Consider the following 13202-nt stretch of genomic DNA (forward strand, 5'->3'; position numbering starts at 1 on the left):
TGCATTCTCTACGTAGATGCTGTCAGATCTGCTGAGTTTCTCTAGCAATTTCTGGTTTTGTTTTAGCACGTATCTATTGATGCCTTGACTTCAGGGGTACGAGTCCAACAAGCCCTCAAAGTAGGTTCTGAAGAAGAGTCATGTCGGACTCAAACCTTTAACTCTGTTTCTCTGTCCATAGATACTGCCAGACATGCTGATTTTCTCCAGAAGTTTCTACTTTTGTTTCACGTCGTCAAAGCTAATGTCCAAAGCTGGGAATATTATTCATTTCCAAATTCTTCAGTGGCTGCAATGCTATTCTCACAGATACTTTATAAGTGGAAGGGAGTAATGCAACATTAAAACAAGAATATAAAGATTCTGTGTTAGTTCTTAAGAAAGGAAAGCTATTAATATTGTAAAAGCAAAATACTGCAAATGTTGGAAATCTGAAATAAAAACGAAAGGTGCTGAAAAGATTGAGCAGGTCTGGCAGCATTTGTGAAGAAAGATACAAAGTTAATATTTCGAGTTGATTCCACCACTTCTTCAGGAGTGAAGGAATAGATGAAGAGCATACAGATGTCAGAGATAAGCATTTCCACCAATGTTCAGCAATTTAAATGGTGCCTTTCACAATCTCAGGATGTCCAAAATTATTTCTTAGTCAATGAAGTAATTTTGAAGTTTAATCCACATTATGATGAATGGCACAGCAGCCAATTTATAAATAGCAAAGTCCCTAAGCAATCAGATAAGTGACAAATTAATGTGTTTCAATCTGATATAAATATTGGACAAATCTTCTGGATGAACTCTCCTGCTTTTCTCAACCAGAAAACAGCAGTTCCAACAAAGCAGTGTTCCCTCTGCTTTAGTACCAGGAGTGTCAGCCTATATTTTGTGCCGGTCAGAGCTGGTTGAGGCTGTCTATGTTTGAACATCCTAGCATAGTTCACTGAAAAGTGATCTGTAACAAAAACTCTGCTGGATTTTTATTTTTCTTTTGGCCAGCGAATGTGGTATTCTAAGATCCCATTGCCTATGAAGGAGAATTGCAGCCAACTAAATATAAACCAAGAATTGAAGCTGGGAAATTCTTGCTCATCGTCATCTACATATTCACTGAACCATCCTGGGAGTCTGTGATGTGATATGAATTTTAGATGCGAGCCAGGGAACTTGTCTGTGATATAACTTCTTATTTGCCTTTATTTTTCCAATATCTCTGCAGAACAGAACTGTGTAGTATAAGTGAGAACCAAATCATTGTGCAGTGGTCATGTTCAATAAAATGACCAGACAAAGGCAGCTTTGAGGCTTAGCACATAACTTGTTTTGTACAGTCTTTGTAGGGCATGGCCCTGTATCGCGCTTCTTCACTAGACTCAGAAAAGTCTAGGAGCAAATGTTTCGCTGTAAAGGGAGGTATATCAATTCTAGAAAGAATAATTGTACAAGAAAAGCTATATCTGAAATAAGTAATTTGATTTGATAACCCCTTTCCACAACTTAATTTTTTGCTCATCCTCTCCTGAAAACACTGAGATTGACATTGTGTGTTGGTATTCTGTTTGGCTATGAAAGGGGGTGTGCTAGATTCACAAGGAACATCTAATATCCATAGACATTCTTTTCAAATCTGGGTATCACACTTTATGAAGGATGCAAAGACATTAAGGAGAGCAAAAAAAGAGATTCAGAAGAATAGTGTCTGGAGTGATGAATTTCAGTTATGAAGCTTGTTTGGAGAAGTTAGGACTGTTTTCTTTGGACGTAGGTCTGAGATCAGATTTGGTAAGATTTTAAAAATCATGAGAGTTCTGCACAGAGTGGATATGATGAAACTGTACCAGCTCAACATAGGACTGAGAATGAGAGTGCACAGAATTGCTAAAGAAACTAAAAGGACAAGTAGAAAAGTTTTTTCTTGCACTGAATGGGTACTGGAATGTATTGTAAAAAGAGTGGTTGAGTCAGTATCGATTGAATCTTTCAAAAGGGAGTTAGACTGTAATTTGAAAAGGGAGAATGTCCAGGGTTACAGGGAAAAGGGCAGGAAAATTACCTAAGTAAGTTATTTATTTAAGAAAGCCAGTGCTGATACAATAAACTAAATGACTTCATTTTGTGCTGTAACAACTCAGCAGTTCTGTAGTTGCTGATCATATTATATCAGCATCAGGTGCACAATAGATTCTCTCCTTTTTTATATCACCTTATTCACAAAACAATGAAGTATGAAAATGAACCTTGTGCTTGAAATTTAAAACCAGTGAAATTTATAAAAGGCACTGTAGTGCTATACTAACTGAGCATTTTAAAAAATTTCTTAATCCACCAAATTAAGTAGATTTGAATGGCATCGTCAGCCCCAAATCCGTCAAGATCTCTGGTTATCTCAAAGTCTGGCTTCTTTCGCATCCAAATCTTAATTGCCCCTGATTGGCAGCCATGTGCATATCTGCCTGGACCCTAAACTTTGAAATTCCCTCCGTAAACACCTTGGCCTCTCTCTCCTCCTTTTAAGGCATTCCTTAAATGCCACCTCTTTGGTACTTATGGTCACCCATCCTATTGTTTCCATTTATGGTTCAGAGTTGAGTTTGTTTGATAGCACTCCAAAGAAATTCCATTCAAAGTACAATATATAGATGCAAATTGTTATTTGCGATGGTCAGGTGTAAAAATGCATGCTGTTAGTAGCCATCTATAAGAGGCAATTTTATTCAAAAAAATCACTTGTCTATTATTTATATTTTGTAATATAGTATCATGTGTTTTGCTACAGCTTGCTGTCCTGAGTTTAGCATGCTGTGACAGTAGAGATCTACATGGACCCCCATCTAACCAGGCCCTTTGGTCTGTCACATGTAAAGGAGATATCTTCGTCAGTGAGCCAACCCCGAATTTGGAAGCAGCACAACATCCTTTGCCAAGTGATCAATTGTAAGTCCTCTTGCCTTTGTTCGAATGCCCAGGTCTAAACAATAATGCAGCATCTTTTACAATAATAAAGCTAGCATAGCTTGTAACTAAATAGAATGCAGAAAAAAGGAGTACAAAGCTGTTGGATTGTTATTAAAAACATAATTTGGTTTGCTAATGTCCTCCAGGAAGGAAACTTGCCTCACTTACCTTGCCTTAATGTAATTTCAATACCACACTGTCATGGATTACCTTTCATTGCCTTCTGAATTGGCCTAATATGAAACCAAAACGAGCAGTTCAAGAAACCTATCCAACACGACCACCTTCCAAGGGAAACTACAGATCTACAGTGAATCCTTCTCAGTGACATCAGTAATTTTGAAGGCACAGAATGGACAGTAATGGTTCATTAGACATTGATCTGAGTTCCTTTCCACATGGATAGAAGGAGATAGATTTTAGTGCATAGTGCTGATATCAGCGTGTATGTTTAAATCCTGCAGAGTGAAATTTGAAAAGCCCACACCTTGAAATATTTCCACTTGCAATTCACCATCTGCTAAACTTTTCAGAAGTCTACAGATGTTTCCAAAACCAAACAGAAGTTAAGCTTTCATTTAAAGCATTCTCCTGTACATAAAGGCAACATCTTTGGATTCCATCTCTCAGACTCCGAAGTGAGAATGTTCAAATGCAGCAAGATCTGGATAATATCCAGGCTTGGGCTGACAAGTGGCAAGTAACATTTGCATCACACAATTGCCAGGCAATGACCTTTTCCAATAAGAGACAATCTAACAATTGCCCACTGATATTCAGTGGTGTTTCCATCACTGAATCCCTCAATATCAATATCTTGGAGGTTACCATTGACCAGAAACTTAACTGGATTCACCACATAAACATAGTATCGACAAGAACAGGCCAGATGCTACAAATAGTGGCAGGTAACTCAACCCTGACTCCCCACTTGCCTGGATGGCTGCAGCTGGTACAACACTCGAGAAACTTGACGTTATTCAGGACAAAGCAATCTGCTTGATTGGCACCACATCCACAAGCATTAACTCCTTCCGCCACTGATGCTTAGTGCGTAATATATTCAAGATGCACTGAAGAAATTCACTAAAGATCTTGAGATTGCACCTAAACCCATAAACACTTCCGCTTAGAAGGACAAGGGTATTAGATACCTGGGAACACTACCAGTTGCAAGTTCCCCTCCAAGATGCTCACCATCCTGACTTGGAAATATATCTCCATTTGTTCTCTTGTCACTGGGTCAAAGTTCTGGAATTCCCTCCTTAAGAACATTGTGGTCAACATGTAGACTGCAGTGGTTCAGGAAGATAGCTCATCACCATCTTCTCAAAGGCAGCTAGAGGCAAGCAATAAATGCTTGCCATCCAGGGATACCTACATCTCATGGATGAATAAAATAAAATTGTGTATTGTTTTATACTAAAACACTGCCTGAGAACACATGAAGTAAATTCTGTGCTTATTTTCATAAGAAAATTGAGTAATCGCTTTAAAAATTAAATATGTGCATATTAAGAGTGGAGGAATGGGAATAATTGGATAGTTTCATCAGAGAGTTGACCCAGGCACAATGAATCAAGTGGCCTCCTGCCAAACTGCAATTCTAAAACTGTCTTCCATAGGTATTGGCGTCAGATTGGAGGACATCTCTGTATCATTGAATCCAACAGCCAAGGAATTGTGTGGGGCATTGGATATGATCACACAGCCTGGGTTTACACTGGTGGATATGGAGGTGGCTTTTTTCAAGGTGACTCATCTTAATTCTTTTCCTTTCGTTTTGTTAATTTTATCTTATAAACAATCCTCACTACCCCAGAGCTATGGTCAATGAGCTCATTACTTCTGTGTTGAATTATCTTATGAATATACTTCCAGGTTGCCTGCCCAGTATTTCTGTAGTTGTCTACTAAGTGGTATCATGGATCACAGTATGTATCCTCTTATAAATTTCTGCTTTGCATCTTCCCATTTAATATAGCTTACATCAGGAAATTAAGCAGAAATTCTCCTTTTTTAATTCTGGAGATACTGTGAGCTCTTCATCAGATTCCCTACAGTATGGAAACAGGCCCTTCAGCCCAACAAGTCCACACTGACCCTCCAAAGAGTAACCCACCCAGACTCATTCCCCTACCCTATATTTACCTCTGACTAATGCACCTAACACTGTGGGCAATTTAGCATGACCAATTCACCAACCTGCACGTCTTTGGATTGTGGGAGGAAACCGGAGCACCCAGAGGAAACCCGCACATACAAGTGGGAAGAATGTGCAAACACAGACAGTCAACCGAGGCAGGAATCAAACACAGGTACCTAGTGCTGTAAGGCAGCAGTGCTAACCACTGAGCCACTATGCTATCCCACAGTTCATTCTTCATCAATGGTTCACTTGTGTCTTATCCAAAGATTCTGGAATTTGTAATAATTGAAAGAGCTTCAACCCTGCCCAGATGAAGGCAGTGATGTGGGAAAGAAGATGATAGGTGTACAAAATAACACATTTAAAGGAATGCAGAGTTCTCAAGAGAGCTGTAGAGCTGGGGAGATGATCTTCAAAACTTTCCATCTCTCCTTTTTTGTCCCTTTTTTAAAACGCTGCTTAAAACTGATCTCAGTTTTACTTTTAAAACATAATATTTCCTCTTCTGTGTGTCAAAATATTTTTAATAATTGCTGCTGTGAAAGACTTTGTGATATCTTAACGCAACATGCACTAATGCAAAATCCTTATCGTAATTAAAAATTGACCCACCACTGGGCAAAAAAGAAAGATCTTTTCATTTGTCAATTGTTGAAAATTTATACTTGACACCATGCAAATGATCTAACTGTTGAATATCGCTGTCTTGTTTCTCTAATGTTCATTTATGCCAAGTGTCTGAAAGTCAATGAATGTGAAAGTGTAACAAACTGATTTTTTGTTGCAAAATTACTTTTTTAATATGCCATTTTGTTTTCAGGTCTGGCTAGCAGTACAGATAACATTTATACACAAACAGATGTGATGTGTGTTTACATCTACGAAAACCAGCGTTGGAATCCTGTTACTGGATACAGTAGTCGGTATGAAATGAATTTCAAATGTGTCAGCAGAAAGCTTTTGTACTGAATTTCTGTTAGAATGTTGACTCTTAACAAAGATTTATTTAAAACTTAAGCTTTATTGCCAACTGACTCTCCTTTATCTAACTTGCTTGTTACTTCCTCAAAGAATTCTGACAGATTTGTCTAGCATGACCTCCCAATGAACGATGTTATGCTGACTCAGCCCATTTTATCATGGACTTCCAAGAATTCCGCAGTTTCATCCTTAATAATGGACTTCAAATCTTACCAATGACGCAAGTCTGGCTAATCAGCCTATAGTTTCCCCCTCTCTTCTTTAACAGCGGTGTGACATTAGCCATTTTCCAGTCCTCTGGGACCCTCCCTGTGTCCACGGATTCCTGAAAGATTACCTTGGATTCCTCCACAATCTCAGCTATCTCCTTCAAAACTATGTCCAGGTGATTTATCCACCTTCAGATCTTTCGATCCCCAGTGCCTTCTCCTTTTGTGATGGCCGCTACACTCACCTCTGCCTCTGACTCTTGAAGTTCTGGTATGCTACTAGTGTCTTCCGCTGTGAAGGCTGATGCAAAGGACTTACTCAGTTTCTTGCCAAATTCTTTGTTCCCCATTACTACTTCTCCAGTCTCATTTACCAGCAGTCCGATGTCATATATCTAAAAATACTCTTGCAATCTTTATTTATATTACTAACCAGCTTACCCTCTTATTTCATCTTCTTCCCCGAATTTCTTCATCTCCCCCTTTATTGCTTTTTTAATTGTCCTTTGCTGGTTTTTAAAGGCTTCTCAATCATCTTGCTTCACAGTAATCTTTACCACATTGTATTCTTTTTCTTTTGCTTGTATGCTGTGCCTGACTTCCCTTGTCAGTGATTGTTGCCTCATCCTGCCCTTAGTATGTTTCTTCTTTCATGAGATGAATTTTTGCTATGCCTCCCGAATTACATCCATAACTTCCTGAAATTTGCTTCTTCACCATCTTCCCTGTTGTGTTCACCTTCCAATCAACTCTGGCCAGCTCCTCACTCATGTATTTGTATTTACCTTTACTCAATTGTAATGCCATTACATTGAATTCTGACAAGTACCAGACAAGAGGCTGCTAAATAAGGTAAGAGGCCATGGTATTAAGGAAAAGATACTGACATGGTTAAAGGATTAGCAGACTGTCAGAAGGCAGAAAGTGGGGATAAAGGGGTCTTTTTCAGAATGGCAGCTGGTGATAAGTGGAGTTCCACAGGCTCCGTTGTTTGGACCACAACCATTCACGCCATACATTAATAATCTGGACAAAGAAACTGAGGGCATTGTTGCTGAGTTTGTCGATGAGACAAAGGTAAGTGGAGGGACAGGTTATGTTGAGGAGATGGGAGGCTGCAGAAGGACTTGGACAAGGTAGGAGAGTGGGCACAGAAGTTGCAGAATACAGTATGCACTTTGATAGGAAGGATAGAGGTGTAGACAATTTCCTTAATGGGGAAAGGCTTCAGAAATATAAAGCACAGTAGGATTTATGCCAATTGGCTTAATTTTGCTGCTATATCTTGTGGTCTTATGGATTTGGAAAATCTTTTCACCATATCAAGCATTCCCAAAATGCATTGCAGCTAATTCAGTAATTAAGTAGTATTATTGTAGTGTAGGAAATGTTGCAGCCAATTTGTGCACAGCTAAGACTCATAAGTAAAAATGCAATAATGACTAGATAACTAGTTTTAGTTATGGTTTGAATGTTGGTCAGGCCACTAGAAACATGTCTCTGCTCCAATCAAAATGGTAGCAGTGGGACAGTGTGCATAAATTACCAGAACTGTATTACAGTGTGTGTTTTTTTGAGCTGAAAATATGTTGAATAGTAAACAAAGTAATCAGGAAAGATTGAACAGGCTCTAGTAAAATGTAGACCGAAGGTTGACCTGATAGAGTACTTGAATATTATGAAAGATTTTTGACAGCGTAACCATTGAGAAGATATTTTAATGTATCGGGGAGACCAGAAGAACAAAATATAAATGAGGTAATCTAAACAAACCTTTTAAGGAATTAAGGTGAAACTTGTTCATCTAAGGTATGGTGAAAATTTGGAAGTCACTACAATAGGGAATATTTGACTTGAATAGTATGTCTGCATTTAGCTTGAGTGAAAGGAACACAAGGGACAAAGGAATGGAAGGATATCTTAATAAGGTGAGTGGAGGCTTGTGTACTCCATAAACAGCTGGAACATAATACAGAAGATTATTGTCAGATGGCAGGAAAACAACCACTTATTCTGATTTTCACATCAGGACAGGCTCACGTCCAATTAAGGATGACAGGCAGGCTCTTGAAAGGAATGGTGAGTGAGGGGCTTTCCATCTTGAGAGAAGCAATAGGCCTCTCTGTAACTTCACATTTAAACTTAAAAATTTAAAGAAAGTGGGGAGCTATTGTACAGACTTTCCTATGTCTACATCTGTATGCAGGAAGGCCTCATGATCTACCTGGAGCATTGTCCCCACCCAACAAGCCTGCTGCCTGGAGCCCACCTCCAGAGACCTAAACTGGTTCTGCTGCTGCTGGAACCTAGACACCAAGTGGAAAATCCCAGCTGGCCTCCTTTAATTGCACATAACCAATTTAGCCCATTAAAAGTCACTTAGTTGGCTTGCTGCTCCCTGATCCTGTCACCTCCAAAAATATCCTGAGGTCGTTTGGAACCTAAGAACTATAATGAAAACCAGTGGGGCACTCTCCTTAACTCTTTTTTGACTCCTATTCAGGATTCAGTGGAGATTGAAAATTCAGCCTCATTTATAATTCTTTATAATGGATAATGTCTTAATGAAGTCGCCGTGACAGAAGGATGTGCACTACTATCAGTGGTACTAAGACTTCTCTCTCACAGGGGGCTGCCAACCGATAGGTACATGTGGAGCGATGCATCAGGTCTGCAAGAATGTACCAAAGCACACACCAAACCTCCTTCACAGTGGACTTGGGTATGTAGATTTCTCTTCATATCGTAAAACCTATTTTACACTATTCCTGTTGTTTTACGTCTTATACGGAGGGGAGGAAGAAAGACTTTCATTCATATACCTTCCTTTCTTGACTTCAGGAGGTTCCAACATACATTACAGCCATGTTTCTTACATTAGCAGTAACTGCATTGGCTGTCAGTTGGTTCATATTAAGAGCTCATAAATAGTTTTGACATATTGATTGTTTGTATTAGTAATGTTGTTTGACAGATGAAGATTGGTCAGAACTCAGAATAACTTTCTTGCTGTTCTTTGAAATAGAAGTCATAAAAACGTTACTTCCAACTAAGAAGGCCACTTATTCTACACTTTCCACATATCTAATCTATGTTTGTAACATGTACCTTTATAATCTGAACTTGGGTTAATTAACATGCTTCATTCACAATAACTATAAGCACTTTGTATTACTTGTGTTTATTTTCAGGAATGTGCAAGTGCAGATGTTTTTTTCGTTGTCGAAAACTTTAAATCATTGTGAATTTTTAAGCAGTGATTAGAAGACACAGACCACTATAAAATTCTACCATCAGGCGTTTTATTTTTCTTCCTTCACTTTCAACTGTTCATCTTAGCTGTGAGAAGTTGTCATTCGCTAAATATTGATTCCCATTCACATCAACTGTTTCAACCATACTCAACCACTAGCATTGAGAGGACAGCGGTTAATAGCCTGTCGCTTCTTCTATAAATTTGAATAAACCAATTTACAAAGTATGTAATAAAGCACAATTTTTAAATCCTGCTAATAATAAATTTTGATAATTTATCCCATTTGACATAAAGTCCAGCTATGTGAAACATTTGACTTTGCAATGAGCACATGCTCTTTTGAAGCAACTAAGCAGGACTGACAGCATCTGTGGAGAGAGATACAGAGTTAACTCCAGTCCTGAAGAAGAGTCATACTTAACTCAAAATGTTAACTCTATTTTGCTCTTCTCAGACGCTGCCAGACCTGCTCAATTTCTCCAGCATTCTCTGAGTTTGTTTCAGATTTCCAGCATCTGCAATATTTTACCTTTATTTCACACAGTTTAGAGTAATTTAGCAGGAATTTCAAAACCATGATTCAACAAAAAATATTCTGTCGGGATTTTGCCTGCAATGATTTCCCTATCTCTAAAACCTCTTCCAGTTCTATCGCCCTTCATGATTTCCGTACTGCTGCAGTTCTGGCCTCTTGCATAACTGAGTTAATTCTGTAATTGCTGACAGCTATCAGATGGTGGCAGCAGAAACCAGCACTGCAGAAGAAGAATATGGAGAAACCTCCCATGCTGTTAGATTTTGAGTTTGAATTCATTATTTTCATGTTACCTGCTAAAAGATTAAATCTCGTCCATTGAGAGAAGCTCCAGACACACGCACGCACACACACACACACACACACACACACACACACTGTGTGGATACCTTTTTTCTTTGAAATCGTGTAGAAAAAATAAATTTGTTTCTTCACTGGCAGGTTTCTGATTGGTATATTGATTTCAATGCTCCAGGAGGGACTGATCGGGAAGGATGGCAATATGCAGCTGACTTTCCTGCGTAAGTACTTAAAAGCAGTAATGATTACAATTGCATCTTATTTATGGTTTTGGTGATTTCTTAACTTTCACAGTGTCTGCTCTTGAAGTACGGTGGGGTGAGTCTCCTGTCTGAATGCAACTCTCTGTTCCTTGAGAAAATGCTGGAAATTCATAAACTTCGCTTCCAGATTCTATCCCTCCATCACCTTCACCTGGTCCATCTCCGACACTTGCCTTCCTTTCCTTGACCTTTTCTGTCTCCACTTCCAGCAATAGTCTAGCCACTAATATCCATTACAAGCCCATTGACTCCCACAGCTATCTGGACTACAGCTCTTCTCACCCCCACGTCCTGTAAGGACTCTATCCCTTTCTCTCAGCTCCTTCGCCTCGGCCACATTTGTTCTGATGAAGCCACTTTCCAAAGTGGTGCTCTTAATATGTGCTCCTTCTACTCCAACCGTGGCTTCCCACCTACAGTTGTTGACAGGGTTCTCGACAGCGTGCGGTCCATCTCCCGCGCCACGACTCTCACCCTCTCCCTTCCCTCCCAGAACAAGGATAGGGTCCCTCTTGTTCTTACCTTTCACCCCACCAGCCTTCATATGCAAAGAATAATCCTCCGCCATTTTTGCCAACTCCAACATGACGCCACCACTAAACACATCTTCCCTTCCCTCCCCCTGTCTGCATTCCGCAGAGATCGTTCCATCCGGGACAACCTAGTCCACTCCTCCATCACACCTAACATCTCTCCCATCACACACAGCACCTTCCCATCACACCTAACACCTCTCCCGTCACACACTGCACCTTCCCTATCAGACCTAACACCTCTCCCATCACACACGGCACCTTCCCATCACACCCATCACCTCTCCCATCACACACGGCACCTTCCCATGCAATTGCAGAAGGTGCAACACCTGCCCCTTTACCTCTTCCATGCTCACCATCCAAGGCCCCAGACACTCATTTCAGATTAAGCAGCATTTCACTTGTACCTCTTTCAATTTGGTCTATTGCACTCGTTGCTCCCAATGTGGTCTCCTCTATATCGGAGAGACAAAACGCCAACTGGGTGATCGCTTCCTTGAGCACCTTCAGTCTGTACGCAGTCAGGTCCCGGACCTTCCTGTGGCTTGCCACTTCAACACACAATCCTGCTCCCATGCCCACATGTCTGTCCTTGGCCTGCTGCAATGTTCCAGTGAAGCTCAACGCAAACTGGAGGAACAGCATCTCATCTTTTGACTAGGCACGTTACAGCCTGCCGGTCTCGATATTAAATTCAACAATTTCAGATCCTTTTTTATTTCATGTATTTTATGTATTTTTAAAATTTTTTTTCACTGTTCTATACCTCTTATTTCTTGATTTGTCTGTCTCTGTTTTTCTCGCTCCCCACACTCTCATCACCCTTTTTCCTCTCCTCTTCTCCCTTTGCTACCCTTCTCCCCTGTTTTCCATTTTGCCTCTGCTTCACTCCCCCCACCCCCAATCCCCCACATATTTTTTCACACAGCACTGACTTCAGCCTTGGTCATTCACCGCTCCTTATCTCCCTATAATCTCTCTATGCACTGTCATTATCACCTTTTTAGTGCTACCTTTGCTTCTGGAGCCATGAATCACCTTCTCTCAGCCTCGTATAAATACTTCCTATTTCTCCCCTTTTTTTTAGCTTTGACAAGGGTCAGTTAGACTCGAAATGTTAGCTCTTTTCTCTCCTTACAGATGCTGCCAGACCTGCTGAGATTTTCCAGCATTTTCTCTTTTGGTTTCAGATTCCAGCATCCGCAGTAATTTGCTTTTATCTCTGTTGCTTGCACATGGTTGACAGACAACCCCAAGTAAAAATGCCTAAAGTTTAGAGTGAGCTACCATGACATGTCACAGAAACTAGAGCATAAGAGGATCACTCCACTCCCTTTCAAATCCCCAAAACAGACTTCGAACTAGAGCACTATGTATAATTCTGAGCACTGTACGTATGCACTAACCTTGGAAGGGTTGTAATGTCAAGTCACAAGAGTATTACCAGAGCCTGAGGAGTTAAATTGTGAAAAGAGATTAAATAAGCTTTGCTTATATTCCCTAAAAGATAAAGGATTCAATTGTGATTTGATTGAAATTTATAGAATTTGAAAGGAATTGTTACATTGTTCAATTGGTGAGAGAGTCAAGGATAAGAGACATAGCCTTAGAAACATAGATGCCAGAAGCAGGATAGACCATTTGGCCCTTCAAACATGCTACACCATTCAATATGATTATGGTGTGATCTTCTATCTTCAGGCTATATTCTTTCTTAGATGTTATCAATATTTTTCTTGAATATATTCAGTGACTTGGCCTCTAAGCCTTCTGTGGTGGGGTATTCTGCATTTCACTACCCTTTGACTGAAACAACTTTTCCTCAATTCAATCCTAAATCGTCTACCCCCATAACCTGAGGCTGTGTACCCCACCTCTAGAATAACAAAGGAAAACATTCTCCCTGCAACTAGTCTGTTCCAGCCCTGTTAGAATTTTATATATTTTAATCAGGTCCCCTTCCACCCTTTTAAACTTGAATGAATATAGGTCCAGTTGAACTAATCTCTCCTCATAGGACA

At 39.9% G+C, this 13202-nt stretch overlaps 1 protein-coding gene across 2 annotated transcripts in view; it reads left to right on the forward strand.

The window, feature by feature from the left end:
• Window positions 1-13202, forward strand: part of tecpr1a (tectonin beta-propeller repeat containing 1a) — an 84426-nt gene that overhangs the window by 49600 nt on the left and 21624 nt on the right. For both annotated transcript variants that reach the window (XM_060840566.1, XM_060840567.1), the window contains exons 14-18: window positions 2774-2931; window positions 4578-4705; window positions 5922-6024; window positions 8920-9013; window positions 10524-10603. In XM_060840566.1, the coding sequence (XP_060696549.1) occupies window positions 2774-2931; window positions 4578-4705; window positions 5922-6024; window positions 8920-9013; window positions 10524-10603 (563 nt within the window). The remainder of the gene's footprint in view (window positions 1-2773; window positions 2932-4577; window positions 4706-5921; window positions 6025-8919; window positions 9014-10523; window positions 10604-13202) is intronic.

Source organism: Hemiscyllium ocellatum, chromosome 20, assembly GCF_020745735.1.
Source record: "Hemiscyllium ocellatum isolate sHemOce1 chromosome 20, sHemOce1.pat.X.cur, whole genome shotgun sequence".
Classification (NCBI taxonomy): domain Eukaryota; kingdom Metazoa; phylum Chordata; class Chondrichthyes; order Orectolobiformes; family Hemiscylliidae; genus Hemiscyllium; species Hemiscyllium ocellatum.